Source organism: Pelobates fuscus, chromosome 7 (assembly GCF_036172605.1).
Source record: "Pelobates fuscus isolate aPelFus1 chromosome 7, aPelFus1.pri, whole genome shotgun sequence".
Classification (NCBI taxonomy): Eukaryota; Metazoa; Chordata; class Amphibia; order Anura; family Pelobatidae; genus Pelobates; species Pelobates fuscus.
The window spans coordinates 69527324-69541844 of NC_086323.1; the positions used below are offsets into that span (position 1 = coordinate 69527324).

At 41.2% G+C, this 14521-nt stretch overlaps 2 protein-coding genes across 4 annotated transcripts in view; one reads left to right on the forward strand and one right to left on the reverse strand.

The window, feature by feature from the left end:
* Positions 1–12086, reverse strand: part of GLMN (glomulin, FKBP associated protein) — a 32559-nt gene extending 20473 nt beyond the window's left edge. Inside the window, exons 1-5 of one of the 2 annotated variants that reach the window (XM_063428384.1) lie at positions 11895–12086; positions 9895–9966; positions 8251–8376; positions 2371–2490; positions 1866–1974 (exon numbers count right to left, since the gene is read on the reverse strand). In XM_063428384.1, the coding sequence (XP_063284454.1) occupies positions 1866–1974; positions 2371–2490; positions 8251–8376; positions 9895–9933 (394 nt within the window). In that variant the 5' untranslated portion in view covers positions 9934–9966; positions 11895–12086. Of the gene's footprint in view, positions 1–1865; positions 1975–2370; positions 2491–8250; positions 8377–9894; positions 9967–11281; positions 11342–11894 lie in introns of those variants that run through there. The other variant, XM_063428385.1, reaches the window with a different exon arrangement.
* A 291-nt stretch (positions 12087–12377) lies between these two features.
* RPAP2 (RNA polymerase II associated protein 2) overlaps positions 12378–14521 on the forward strand; it is a 94903-nt gene continuing 92759 nt past the window's right edge. For both annotated transcript variants that reach the window (XM_063428392.1, XM_063428393.1), the window contains exon 1: positions 12378–12498. In XM_063428392.1, coding sequence (XP_063284462.1) covers positions 12384–12498 — 115 coding nt within the window. In that variant the 5' untranslated portion in view covers positions 12378–12383. The remainder of the gene's footprint in view (positions 12499–14521) is intronic.

Below are 14521 nucleotides of genomic sequence, written 5' to 3' on the forward strand. Positions count from 1 at the left end.
TATAAGTGGAGATCACTCTATTAACAGGATAGGAGGCTAGAGTATTAGATATATACACCCCCACAGCACAGTATAATGCTATTCCTATGCAGGGCGTAGCATCTATGAGCAGTGTCTGTATCGAACTCAAACAGACAGATTCTGTGTTAGATACTATGTAAACTATCAGAATAACACAGTAAATACTTCCTGAACCTGCTACACTTTAGATAATAATGTTGCAAGTTCCACATATGCACACCTCCTGTTTATCTCAGAGTGGGGGCAGTATAGTGGGAATCTTAATGTCCATTAGTTAGACAGGGTAAAGGAGAAACAGGCAAAGCATGTATATTTGAGTAGAGGGTTATCAGGGTAGATTAGAGACACTGAACTGTGTAGCCATAAAAAGTAAAGGTAGTAAGCAGGTGCTTAGCGATATAATTAAGGTGAATCTTCAAGTAAGTGTCACTTACAAATAAAAGATCGCCCACCCACCAAAACAGGAACAGTGCTATATTGCGTAGAAACACGCGTTGAGCGCGTCTTTGAGCCGAATTTGTTTTTAATTTGTATCTAAGACACTGGAAGCTTTGCAGTTTATATAACTATACTTCTGGCATTTTCTGTGGCTTTTCACAATTAGTCTACCCAGCTTTTAAAGGTATATTACTTGGTTTTCACGTATTAATTTTTTTCTTCAGTGAGGAGATTTTCACATGTAGTTAGTTTGTGTATATATGTATTTGGCTAAATAAAGGTTGTACCATACATACGATTTTTGTACTCTTAAGAGATATCACATGGTGGAGTGGACAACCACCCGCGTATAGCGGAGGGAGTGGCCACCCCACTTTATTCTTTTTTTTGTATTACATTATTTGCGGTTCATGCCCTTGGATATCTCGGTAACTCTTCTGGGGGAACTAGTGGCGTCTTTGGACAACACTGCCATCTCCTTTTTCTTGTTTTGTATTTTCCATTATCTTTCATTTTCTCATTTGACGCATACAATATTAGTCTATTTTGTTTTTCCGAGTTTTTATTTCACATTATGGAACTGATCTGAGTTGGTAAAAATATTGGATTATTAGCCAAATTTACTTACCCTCTGCTGCACAACCTCAATAGACTTTGGCAATCTTGGTATTTGTATTAGATGTGATATTAATTTGGCAACTTATTGTCAAGTACTACCCTCACTGTATTTGCCGCAACCAGTTTCTCTTTTTCTTTTTATATTTATTTTTGATCAATTGCAAATTTTGCAGTACAACGAGAACCCTGCACCAAATCTAGCTTTGGATGAACCGGGCTATGCAAAAAAGGTTATCAGCCGCTGTATGAAGTTTGTAAAAGTGGTTACACTCATTATATGTCATAACTCATAAACCCCTACAGGACAGACCAGACCTCATAAACCAAAATGAAAAGTTCCCAATTGGTCACCCCTCCTCCTGTTGAAGTAGGGGACTACCTAAAGTTGCTGTCTGCTTATCTGAGTTGTGCTGCTTCAGGATCACTGAAAGTATTGTTTTATTATAATTTATTTTAATTGTATTTTATTGCACTGGGCTAAAAGTGTTAATATAAGCATTAAAAATAGGGTGCCATGTCCAGTCAAAGTCCTTTTAAGAAAAGGAACGGGTCATTTTAAGTCCAGATTGACCTTTTAAGAATGGTTTCAGAGACCAGCTGAGTTTTGTTCTTCCAATCATGGCAACTTGAACTTTTTGATACTTTGCAACTCTGTAAATGACTCATTAAATCTCAGAGTTTAGGCACCCCAAAATCAAGAATTAAATATATTCAATTTAATGACACAATCATGATGCACATAAACGTATAAAACTGGCATGAAGACTACATTTTGTAAATAAAATCACCTTTCTGAAGTGGATCCAGGAGAAGCAAAATAACATGAGGTATATCTTCTCCTTTGGCCTCATCTATATGTTCAAGTAAACCCAACAGAACCTCCTTTAGGTTACATATCTGCAAAACAATACCAAACCGCGTACTTTAGAAGACTGGATGTGTGGGTTATTTAGCTGTATTCACAACTTTAATAATGTTATTAAATATAATTAGAATGATAGAATCAAATATGTCAAACAGCACCAACATTTTTTATAGTTTCCCTTTAAAAAAAAAAAAAAAGTATGTGATGACAGCAGCCAATTAGAACCTGCAATTAAAACAGTCGAGTAGATTAGCTCCCAGCATTCCAATGCGCAGAAAACAGAACATTCTTCTGTAAACTGCCAGAGTATGTCATTCTCCAATAAGGAACAGATTAAATACCGGTAGGAATTATCTGACTCAATCAGGCAGTTGTTTGAGGTTTTTGAAAGCACTGTAAAATTGCAAAATATAAATAAAGGCACGCACTTGAATTAACTGATTTATCATTTCCAAGCAGAGCTTCCTTTTGTCATCATCCTCAGGACATTTCTGAAACCAGCTTGTAACTGGGCCGATAAGATTCCATCCCACGCTCCTGATAATTACCTGCAAAGATTCAATTGGATTAGAAAACGTTTTAGAAACAATGCTGGCATACAAAATGCCATTTAGAATGACAATAAGCGGTTACTAGGGTCATTTTTAATGCAGCCCACATGGTGAAAACAGGATATATCATTGGACAGCATGTAGTTTTTATTTATTCGGTCTTTCACCAAATGGTGTGTTTGCAATTTCAATCAATCAGAATCGGTTGTTGGCCCAGTCTGAACATTCTCACACACAGGCAATGCCAGCGCAAACAATGCAAACGAGGAGAATGAGAAACCCCGTTTGCTCGCTCTATATGCTATATAACTTCCAGGCGCAACAGACAGAGCTCATAACAATGACAGGGGACTGGGGTCGAAAAGCTTCTGATAAAGAAGTGTGGATTTCATCATGTATCCGCTTATTTGCCAGGAATTCAAAGGGAATTTAAAATTTTAGGCTCAAATGGCAAAACTGAAAATAGTTAACTTGGAGAACTTTTGTAATGTGGCCATTTTCGCCTAAATTTTGAACTTTACTTTGAACTCCCAGCAATGCTCCTTTTCGTAAAATAGCCCTGATGTTTTCTTTTTCACCCATAATACATAACAACATAATGTTAGGGGGGCGGAGCCAAGCAACCAAGCAGCCCAGACGTGTTAGGAGAGAGCTCCTGCGTCTGGGGACAAATTATGGGAAATTACACCCAGCTACCACTAACCACAAGCCGCAGACCAAGAGTTTCACAACCGGGAGGGGCTGCTGCACAGAACGGTACCTCTTCCGACCACCGGCGCAGCCGACTGAATATATCGAGGCCTGTGGCCTACTTACGACTGAGCCACGAGGAGACGGCCGCTCCACAGGCACAAGAACGGGGAATGGAACCCCCGGGAACAGTCTTTCTCCCCCCCCCCCCCCCCCCCTCAGGACCGGTGGGGGTTATCCCAGTCCACACATCAGAGCAGAGAACACCCAACAGAGCGCTGCATTAAGGCGCACGGCAGACAAGCGAGAGCCACAAGGCCCGATTAAAATGGCGGACGGCTTCATTGCCCAAGCACAACAACAGACTCCCAGCGACTGGGAGGCGGCCTCCAACGCAAGGTTCGAAGCCATGTGGGAGCAGTTCTGGGCCAAACTAGCACACAAGCACCGGTTACCTCAGCCACCAAACGCTGGGAAGAAGTCCAGACCACATATGGCACGGCAACCAGCCAGGGCAGTACACCCTGGACACCCCACGACCGGGACCAAAAAACAGGTAACATACCTGCAACAAGCCACTGCATCTGGGAGACACGCACCCACTACGGCCCATGGGAGTCCCGGCAAGCAAAGAGACCTCAGTCACACCTCCGAGAGGGGGAAAAACAGGAAAGGCAGGTCCCAGCAGGCTCGCCGCAAGGGTACCCGAAGGTGGACAGTTCTATGCACCCCGCAATACCGAACCCGCCCGCAAGACGGCATACCGCACACCGCGGATGTGAACCCACCCCAGCAGACACCCACGGTGAAACTAGCTCATCAGCGCTCCAACAGATACTCCAAGCGGCACCCTCCACTTCAAAAGTACGGGTCACACAACGCACGCGTTGATAAAAAGGGAAGCCATCCATGCTGGAGACATCACACAACCTGACAGCAATCCCAACAAAGATGCAAGTACACGCCAAAACCCACGGAGACAGCACCACCCGGAATACACACCTGCCCACACTAAGCTTCACGAACCGGGGCATAGGCTAACTGTTCACTTGTGTAGCAGGGCAGTTTCACCATGCGTACCATGGACTTACCGATCCGCGGCTGTGGACACCCGGTCCCGTATGGACTATGAAACTAACAAACATTTTGACCTGCCACGTATGTTTATGATTTTTGTGCTTTTATTTCTTCTTTTTTTTTTCTCTTACTATGTGCAAACTGGCTGGTAACTCACCTGTTGGCCGACTTGCACAAGAGAGCGCCACCACACTCACCTGCTTAAAGATCCAGTGACTCTCGCTCTCATAGTCCAGCATCGATATGCCTACTTGACAAACTCTTAATGCCCCACGATACCCTGGACTGTGTAATGATGTTACCCCACTTTGGAAACAAGATATAGTCGTTGTTTACTGTTCTCTGCTACATCATAGCCTAGACCAGAATAGCGAAATACATATATTGCATACCTTCTACCCTATTAAGCCTGGGTAGTTACTCGTGTCTTACTCACAAACGCAATGGTTTAGCATGTATATAACGCACTGATATCTAAGCGTAGTCCCACTAAACAATGCTATAGACACACAACGATTATTAAATGCTAGGGTACAAACACCTGACAACCTTAGGAGAGATGCCTATATGCCTCCACTAAGTATGACCAATACAAAGCGTAACCACACTAGCCTGATTTCTTATCTAGCATTAAATACATGCATTACCTAAGTCGATACTAGACTGCCACACGCACTAACCCTGCGTACAAAGCAACTTACATTAAAGTCAATGTTCTATCGTTATCAAGTTTGTTTTATCACAACAATACCTTAGAAGCGTAAATCCATACTGTTTATAGCCTAAAAAAAAATGTGCTTGTTCTAACATGTACCTCTGTGTCTAACTGTTTAAATGCGCTGGAGGTTTGCCTTTGGGGTACCTCACATGCGAATGTTATAAGCTTATGCACAACAAAAATAAAGAATAAAAAAAAAAATAATAATAACATAATGTTAGAAATCCTGGTTGCTCCTTAAATGGAACTCAGTGTGTCAGTTCTCTCCGTACATGGCTATTTCTCACTCTGTTCTATCTACAAGCATATCTATAGGTCCTGAGTGTTCTACTCCACTAACCTCTACCTTACTGATGCTGGCAGAGTAGTGTGAGAGTAATAACACAGAAAAACAGCACGTAAGGTTTATGAAATTACACTGAAGTAAAACTTTACAAAAATAAGATTAAAAGGGACACAATAGGCCCCCAGAGCCCTTCAGCACATTAAAGTAGTCTGTGTGCGTTGTCCCTGTCACCCGTAGTCCTGTAATGTAAAACATTGCCGTTTTATAGAAACTGCAGTGATTACATTGCAGTACTAAGATTGCCTCTAGTGGCTGTCAACCAGACAGCCAGTAGTGGTGCTTCCAGGAGTTTACCAGACTCTTGACGCCCTCGCGCTCTGCATGAGTACAGCCAGCATTCATTAAATCCTCATAGAAAAGCATGGAGTAGAATGCATTAAGTATTGGGCTTAACATATATATTTTTAAGCGCTATCCACTTTTGGGTTATTGTATATTTAGAAGGTGGGAAAAAAAACAGGATAAAAATGAAATGAATGGTTAACATGCGTTTGTGATTAATTTGAAGTAAAAAAAAATCCTAAATCAGCATTTGAAAGCCTTTAGACTAAAGATCTTGTTTTATACAACAAGCCTCTAAATGTTTTCACAAACAGCAGGTCTATCTAGTTAATCAGATTACGCTGCCATTAAGATGACTCATATCTTTGTAGAATGTCTGCTCTATGGGATTAGAAGTAAGCTCCTTTTCTCTCGTTTCCAAAATTATACTGGGGAAAAAAGAGAAACAGGGGTCTCATTCATTTTACATACAAGTGTTTATTATCAACAATATCAGTACATTGATCATTGTTAGTCTTCCCTCTAATAAATGAGTTGACGTTTCACACAATGTGTTGTTTTCACTAGACTGAATTGTGGTGAGATTAAAGCAGATTACAAAAACTAAACTGCATCGTCACATTGTAAATAGAGTTAAAATAGCATTTTTTTTTTATGTATGCCACTCTGGCATCAATTAGAAAATGAGATCTCAAATTTGCTGTTTAGTGAATAAACTCCACTAAATAAAAAATGAAGCAAACGTGATTTTTACGACAGATGGTCTACAGCTGTTTATAAGGTATTATCTTTCTTCACTGCAAAACAAGGCTTCACCATGTCCTGAGTCAGCTTCTGGCAAATAACCTTATATTGGCTCCTACTTCATATAACAGACACCCAACAGGTCACCAAGGTACGAAAGCAGAATTGTCACACGTGAGCTGACCATAATTGTAGTCGATTTGATTATATTTATAGTAATATATTTGTAATTATTTAAATTATATAGCATGCTGTTCTGGCCCAGTTATAGAATGTCATGTGACTTCATTTGGCCGTTCCAGTTCTGCATGTACACGTCTGGCACAATACCGTATCGTAGACACAGAAATGCTACAAAAAGAACCATGTTATTGTGTACTTTATCTCTTACTCGACTGATTCAATAGTGTTCACGGAAGTAAGAGGATAGGGGACGGTACTTTCCACTGCCTTCTCTCTACAAAGGAACCTCTGCATTGTTTCTGATGGCCTTTGTAGTATGTGCAATACACATTCTATAATTTTATTAAATAGGCCATAAATAACAGCTCTCAACGTATCTCAAAACATAAAATTCTATTAATGCTATCATTCCACTGAGAAATTCAGATCAAGAAAACCAAACATTTTAGCATAATCTGCCTTGTTGTAGAAAACAGCTATTTTAAAGAGACTACTAGTCTGGGTGAGAAAGAAGCTATAATGGAACATTCAGCTAAACTCAAACCTGCTTTCTGCAACTGGAGGGAAATATTTGATATAAACTTATAGCCATGGATTTCACTAGTAGTAGTTTATTAAAGGTCACTTTAGGACTTTTACCATATCATCGGAAATCAACTTCCTTTGTAAAGGTTTTGAAAACCTTCAGCCCTCTGTCAAGAATGGTTGTTTACCAAATGTTAGTAAAGAGACACAGCCTTAAAGGACCACTATAGGCACCCAGACCACTTCAGCTTCATGAAGTGGTCTGGGTGCCTGGTCCAGCTAGGTTTAACCCTTTTATCTATAAACATAGCAGTTTCAGAGAAACTGCTATGTTTATATTTGGGTTAATCCAGCCTCTAGTGGCTGTCTCATTGACAGCCGCTAGAGGCGCTTGCGTGCTTCTCACTGTGACAATCACAGTGAGAAGATGCTTGCGTCCATAGGAAAGCATTGTAAATGCTTTCCTATGAGACTGGCTGAATGCCGCGCATGTGCATTCAGCCGAAGAGGAGGAGAGGAGGCGGAGAGAAGGAGGAGAGACCCCGCCCGGCACTGGAGAAAGAGGTAAATTTAACCCCTTCCACTCCCTAAAGCCCAGCGAGAGGGGGTCCCTGAGGGTGCGGGCTCCCTGAGGGCACTATAGTGCCAGGAAAACGAGTATGTTTTCCTGGCACTATAGTGGTCCTTTAACACGTTTACGTCACATTCGATTGTGGAAAATTTGAACGAGTATGATTTTCTTCCTTAATAACGAAACAGTACCGGAATGCATTGCTCTGACTTGGAACTGTATTTAATATTGCATTCTGTCTGAATTTAAATAAACAAATAAAAATAAAATATTCATGGTCCAAAAATACAAACCTCTCCTTATAACGTGCAGTAATTCAGGTCTCTTCGTGCTTTTTACATTGGTGCTCATTCAGTAAACGGTCATTTGTGGGAAAAGGTTAATTAAAAAAAATCTAAATAATAAAAACGGCTAATTGCGACAACAACGTCATATTTTTATTATTATTTTTTTATAAAGCACCAACAAATTCTGCAGCCCAGTACAATAGGTGGACTAACTATATAATACCTTCCTTTTCCATAGTTCCATGAGCAATATTGTCAGAACATGATTATGGCTTTACTAATAAAGGATGACAAATGGTGATAGTTTTTGGTTTCTAATCCTGACACAACTGACCTGGTTTTCCTCATCTCGGATTACGTTGAGCAGAAGGGCCGCCTGCTCTTCCTCCAAACACTTCTGGCATGTCACAATTAATACATTAATATCTTCTTCCTTAAAATCATCTTCAGGCAGTATACGCTGTAAAATTACACTTCACAATTAGAAACAGCTTGCACGTATAATTAAACAGACAAACAAGCGAGTATTTCACGCACATACATCACAATTATGGTATTTACATATTTTCATTAAATTATTTGAGGTAATGTGTGCTTGTCCTCCGCAATATGTGGAATACAATATAACTAAATGTTCATATTCAGCTAGTGAAAGCAACACCAAATAGTGTATACTATTTCTATGACATTTGTTTCCAGGTTTGAACAATTTGGCTCGTTCCCAGAATGCTATGCAAATGACTGCCACCATGTAACATGGACGCTCTCAGTAACATAACCATTACAGTTTAGTGCAGTGGTCATGTTGCCAAGAGTCTTTGGGCTTCATCCCCCAGTTCCTTGTCAAACACTTTGGTTCAATCTGACAAACTCCAGGACTCTACCCCACTGCCACAGACTGCCCCTTCCTTTGTCTCGTTGATAATGTGGTTTTAACACGTCTATATTATCATCATCAATTCTGTTCAAACTGAAAGGCTGAGACTGATCGGCTACACTAAACGGACATCGAGAAGGCAGAAATGTAATCCGCACCGGGGCAGATTTCAGACGCAGTGTAGAGCCCCTGGTTTTGTCAAACTGCTTCCATCCAAAAGGATGTGGGAAATGTGCGGAGAAATTCTTGAAAATATAACCAGTACACTCAGCTCTACTGGTTATGTTGCTTCGATTGCCCATTTAATCATGGTGCACTAATGCACACATGTACACAAATAATGTATACGTTCAAGGGAAACTGTCACTGTTCGGGAATTTAGACAACTAAATAAAACATTGAAAAACACCTATAACTTGTGTTAGTCGTTTTATTATTCACAAGATTATCAGTTTGATTTTAAATGTGCATTAAGGCTTTTGCAAATTATACCATAGCTTAGTATAGAGCAAACATTGTAAATGAGGAGGAGAAATAAAACCTCATTACATCTCTCCTCTCTTCTATGTACTTCCAATGTGCTGACTGACAGGGGCCAAGGACTGAACTTGTAACAATGATTGACAGGGAGCTAAAATGGGGGGGGGGGGGGGGGGGGCACCCATTTGCAGCATAAAGAGGTGTGGAAGCCGACATTTTATCTTTCACATACATATTTGTTAATTACTTGGTAAACATGATACTAAAATTACTAAAAAGTGACAGTTTAAAATAACAAAATGCTATGCATGCAGTTGAACTACTGTTTCCCACGAAAGAAGCACTTAACTACTCGATTTAAGCACCATAACCACTAAAGCCAGCTGTAGTGATTATGATGCCAGGAGTAACTTGTTAAGTCAATGAATTGGTCAAACACTGGACGCAGCCGATACGCTTGTACCAAATAGGTACTTCTTTTTAGCTCTACCTGTTAAAAAGGGTGGACTGAATGTAACCCGGGGACCTGGGAAGGTGTCATACCATCCAAAAATGTTTGACTTTTAACAGTGGGATAGCACCAGGTAAATCCAGACACCATAACAACTACAAGCCACTTACAAGTTTCTGAAGGATCTGTTGAAGATCTGCAGCTGCCATTATGCAAGACACTTCAAATTAATGTAGGAAAGGCTAGAAAAGGAAAAATATATGGTGTAATCAAGCAACATAAATATTAGTGCTAATTTGTACATGCGTCAGTGAATCAGAGTCTGCTACTGTAATCAGGGAGTCATTTTTCCCCAAAAAATAATCAACCATTTCTATATACTACATAGAAAATCTAACATAGAATAGGATCCCTTACCTACTAATGTAGATGCAGGTACCAAAACACAGATGCCATTTGAAGAACAGTGTCTAGCTTTTCCAGTCCATCAGAGCCAAATATCTAGCATTTATCCTTTTATAGTAACCTACAATATTTCCCTTTCCCTAACATATATGTCGGTTTGGGAGATGGATATTGACACCCCAGAGGGGGCTTCAACCTCATCGGACATTTGGAAGGCTATGTAGCCCCTTAACCCCTTAAGGACACATGACGTGTGTGACACGTCATGATTCCCTTTTATTCCAGAAGTTTGGTCCTTAAGGGGTTAAGGACACATGACATGTGTGACATGTCATGATTCCCTTTTATTCCAGAAGTTTGGTCCTTAAGGGGTTAAACTTTAACCATAGGCGTGAACCATAAAGAACAAGCATACAAAGCGCTTTTCAGATGGTAATTCACCCGATCCATCTGTTTTGGGTATATGGAAACTCACCACACATACCTGCTGGAAGAATTGTGGGAATAGGGGTTCCTTTATACATTTATGGTACCAAGTAGCATGTTTAACCTTCACAAATACTTGAACAAAGTGGACCCCTGGATCTGGCTGTTGAATAAACTGCTAGAAGGGCTTATACCGACAAAGTGTTAGCTAAAATTACATTACCTACAAGAAAAGCGATAGCTGAGAGGTAACATAGGACCTGACTTCAGTGACCCGAGAAACAAAAAAAGCAATGGAAATGGACAAACTTACAGCTTTAGTTCACAACACCTTTTAAGCAATTTTATAAAGTCTGGGACCTATGGCTGATAGTTCCCCAAATAGCTCTCCTCAGCTCCCCTTCCCTCCTATGTATATGCTTTCATATTCCTTGCTCACTATCGTGGATTGCAATTTTTGTAATCACACCATGGTGATTAAACATTGTGCTACAGCTACATCATATAAACATTTAAAAAAAAAAAAACGATCCCTCTATTTACTAAATAGTTAACCTAATATTAATTAAGATCTTCTCTATTTACTGCACAGAAATCCAGCGTGAATGCAGTGGGTGTCACAGGCTGAAACAGAGTTTCAAAATTATTATTTTTACCCTTAGAGTATTTTATTGTATTGGTTTGCATTATGGACATCACTTTAAAAATAAAAGCCATAAAACTTACCTGTAATCCATTACTTGGAAGCATTGGGGATCTACAGCACGTGCGCAGCAATTACCACACTCCGTCAATGAGACAAATTAGTGGGATTAGGCAAATGTGAGACCATCACTTGATTTTGATAAAGTGTCAGTGAAACATGTTGATTGTTATGGCATGATTGTATTTTGGAGCCTGTTACTTTAGGTCAGGGTTTTTGTTTGTTTTTTTGAATAATGATTTTTCTACATATACATAAAGTACATCCATTCCCCCCCCCCCCCCCCCCCCCCCCCCACCCCCCCACCCCCCACCCCCCCACATTTACACCTCTGTGAGTGCAAAGAAAAATGAAAAATGAAAAAAGGAAAGAGGGTCCTGGCAAAGAGCCACCGTGCTTTAAGACAAAAGGCATCAGGGAGAAAAATAATGTGAAGGACATCACAGGAATGAGCAATCAGGGGGTTTATTGTTGGGGATTGAGACCAGGTGTATTATATAAATAAAACAAAACATGTTCTGTCTATTTTCTAGAATGATGGCTGGTTCCTAAAATTCCTCTCCCTGTAACAGCTGAGATAAATCAGGTCTGACAGTTCACCTAGACACTCCAGCCATTAGACTGACAATAACAAACCTGGATGGCAGTCTCTCTCACTCTCACTCAGGATGGCTATCACTGTGTCGCCACCCAGGGCTGCAGCGAGCAGACAAGCGGCATGTGGCACCAGGGAGACTTCTCAAACAGAGCCTGAGCATGGGGGAGTCTCACTGGGCATGCCAAGCCTCGTATTGTCCTGTCTTTCGTGGTATTCCCAGAGAGAGGCTTGGAACGCGAACACGGGAAGCAACATGGAGGCTTGGAACGCCAATGCAGGGAGGAAATCGAGGCTTGGAACGCGAAAAACGGGGAGGAGATTGAGGCTTGGAACGCAGACACAGCGACGCGATTGGAGCTTGGGACTCGGACACAGGAAAGAGATTGGGGCTTGGAACACAGACACAAAGCTGAGATTGAGACTTGGAACGCAGACACAAAGTTGAGATTGAGGCTTGGAACGCAGACACAAAGTTGAGATTGAGGCTTGGAACGCAGACAGAAAGCTGAGATTGAGGCTCGGAGCTCATGTCTCATCTGCTGGTTCAGTCTGATGTGGCTGGCAAAGGGTACATTGCTCCAGACATGGCAGAGAGGAGGAGAAGTTCGGCTAAATCACCCAAGTCTGCCAAGAAGAGTTCAGGTTGGTCCGTTTTATAGTTAAACGTTGTGTGTCCCTTTTACTGGCCATGTTATTCGGTTACTTTTTATCAGTTTGTATCAGTGGGTGGGGAGTGAGACCTGAGGTTGGGGATGGTTGTGATAAATTATAATAAATATAGGTGTTTGTTTTATAAGCACATGGTGTTACTTTATAGCACATACATACATACATACATACATACAGTTTAATCCTTGTTAATACGCCACCTGGATTGCTAATGCACCTGAAGTCTTAAACAGATATTATTTGCATCAAGACAACTTTAGCTTAATGAAGCAGTATTGGTGTAAATATCATGTCCCTGCAGTCTAACTGCTCAGTTATTTGCTGTTTAGGAGTTAAAGGACCACTATAGTGCCAGGAAAACAAACTCGTTTTCCTGGCACTATAGTGCCTTGAGGGTGCCCACTCCCGCCGGGCTGGATGGAGAGGAAGGGGTTAAACACTTACCTTTTTCTAGTGCCGGGCTCCCTCGGTGCTGGAGACTCTCTCCTCCTCCATATCGCCGTCATTGGCTGAATGCGCATGCGCGGCAAGAGCCGCGCACGCCTTCAGCCAGTCTCATAGGAAAGCATTCTCAATGCTTTCCTATGGACGCTGGCGTCTTCTCACTGTGAAAATCACAGTGAGAAGCGCGGAAGCGCCTCTAGCGGCTGTCAATGAGACAGCCACTAGAGGCTGGATTAACCCTAAAGTAAACATAGCAGTTTCTCTGAAACTGCTATGTTTACAGCCGAAAGGGTTAATCCTAGGTGGACCTGGCACCCAGACCACTTCATTAAGCTGAAGTGGTCTGGGTGCCTATAGTGGTCCTTTAAATCATTTTTGTTTCTGTTAATACAGCCCTAGACAGACAGACACATACCATGTGACTGACACAGCCTCCATGAAAATGTTGTTTTAAATCTTACTCGCTATTGAATTTTTTTTTTTTTTTTTTTTTTAATTCTTTATTTTTGAAGCGCATTGTCAATTACATCATAAGATTATGGCATTTAACTGGTTACATGGGTCGGCACAAAGACATAACGGTAAAGATGATTTGATGCGCTTATTTATTTTTTTTGAGAAATAAACAGAAATAAACAGGTTTGTCAGATAAGTCAGCATGGTGTCTAACCATGAGTTATGCAAAACAAGGTAGCGTTGACATAGGTTAACATAATAAATTAGCATAATAGCTTTAACAGAAGATGCTTCTAGGTAGATTGATGACCTGCATTGATTTTAATAGGCATGCTGGTATTCAAACAAGACTGACCTGCTAGGTTATACACGGCCGACATAGGTAAGTATAGTTACACGTTTAACGTCTGTGCGCGTCAATATGCTGACGCGGGCTGGAGTAGGGAAGACGTTTTGTTACATAGCGTTCCATACATTATTGTCGTTTTCCACTTACAACCGCTCAGGTAGTATTACACGTATCGTTAACTGAGCAAGGGTTAACTGAAAATAACAGGTCTAACGTAATTTCTACTAGCCATTACGTTCAGTGTGATAGGTCTAGTTGTAGTCTGTGTGTTTGCGTAACAGTGTGAGTTTTGTGTAATGCTCGTAGTTCGTGTGGTCCCCATATCAGTGGTGTATGTTCTTGTCGTGAGTGTCGAATACTATTCTATTTTGTACAGCTGAGATGTAGTGTCGAGGGATTCCCGGGAGGGTATCCGGGGGGGTCCCATGGGGAGTGTGAGGTGGACGTCTCACGTGATAGTGCCCTTTGTCTGCGTTATGCAAGATTGGTATTCTAGTTGTCTTGTGGTGTGTGTCGGTCTTCTGTAGTGTGTGGGGTGTGCGTGTCTGTTTGACCTTATGGTCTGTTTAGCAGCCTATTTGTGTGAATTTCCGCAGGTTGCTTTCGATAGTAATGTTGCTCTGGTTATGTTAGAGATGCGTTTGTGGTGTCAGTCGCGTCTTGGTCTGTTGGTTGGGGGGTGGATATTGTATCCTCTGTCTTCTTGGTTTCTACGGGGTTTTCAGTGGGTATATTTTCCCAAGTTTA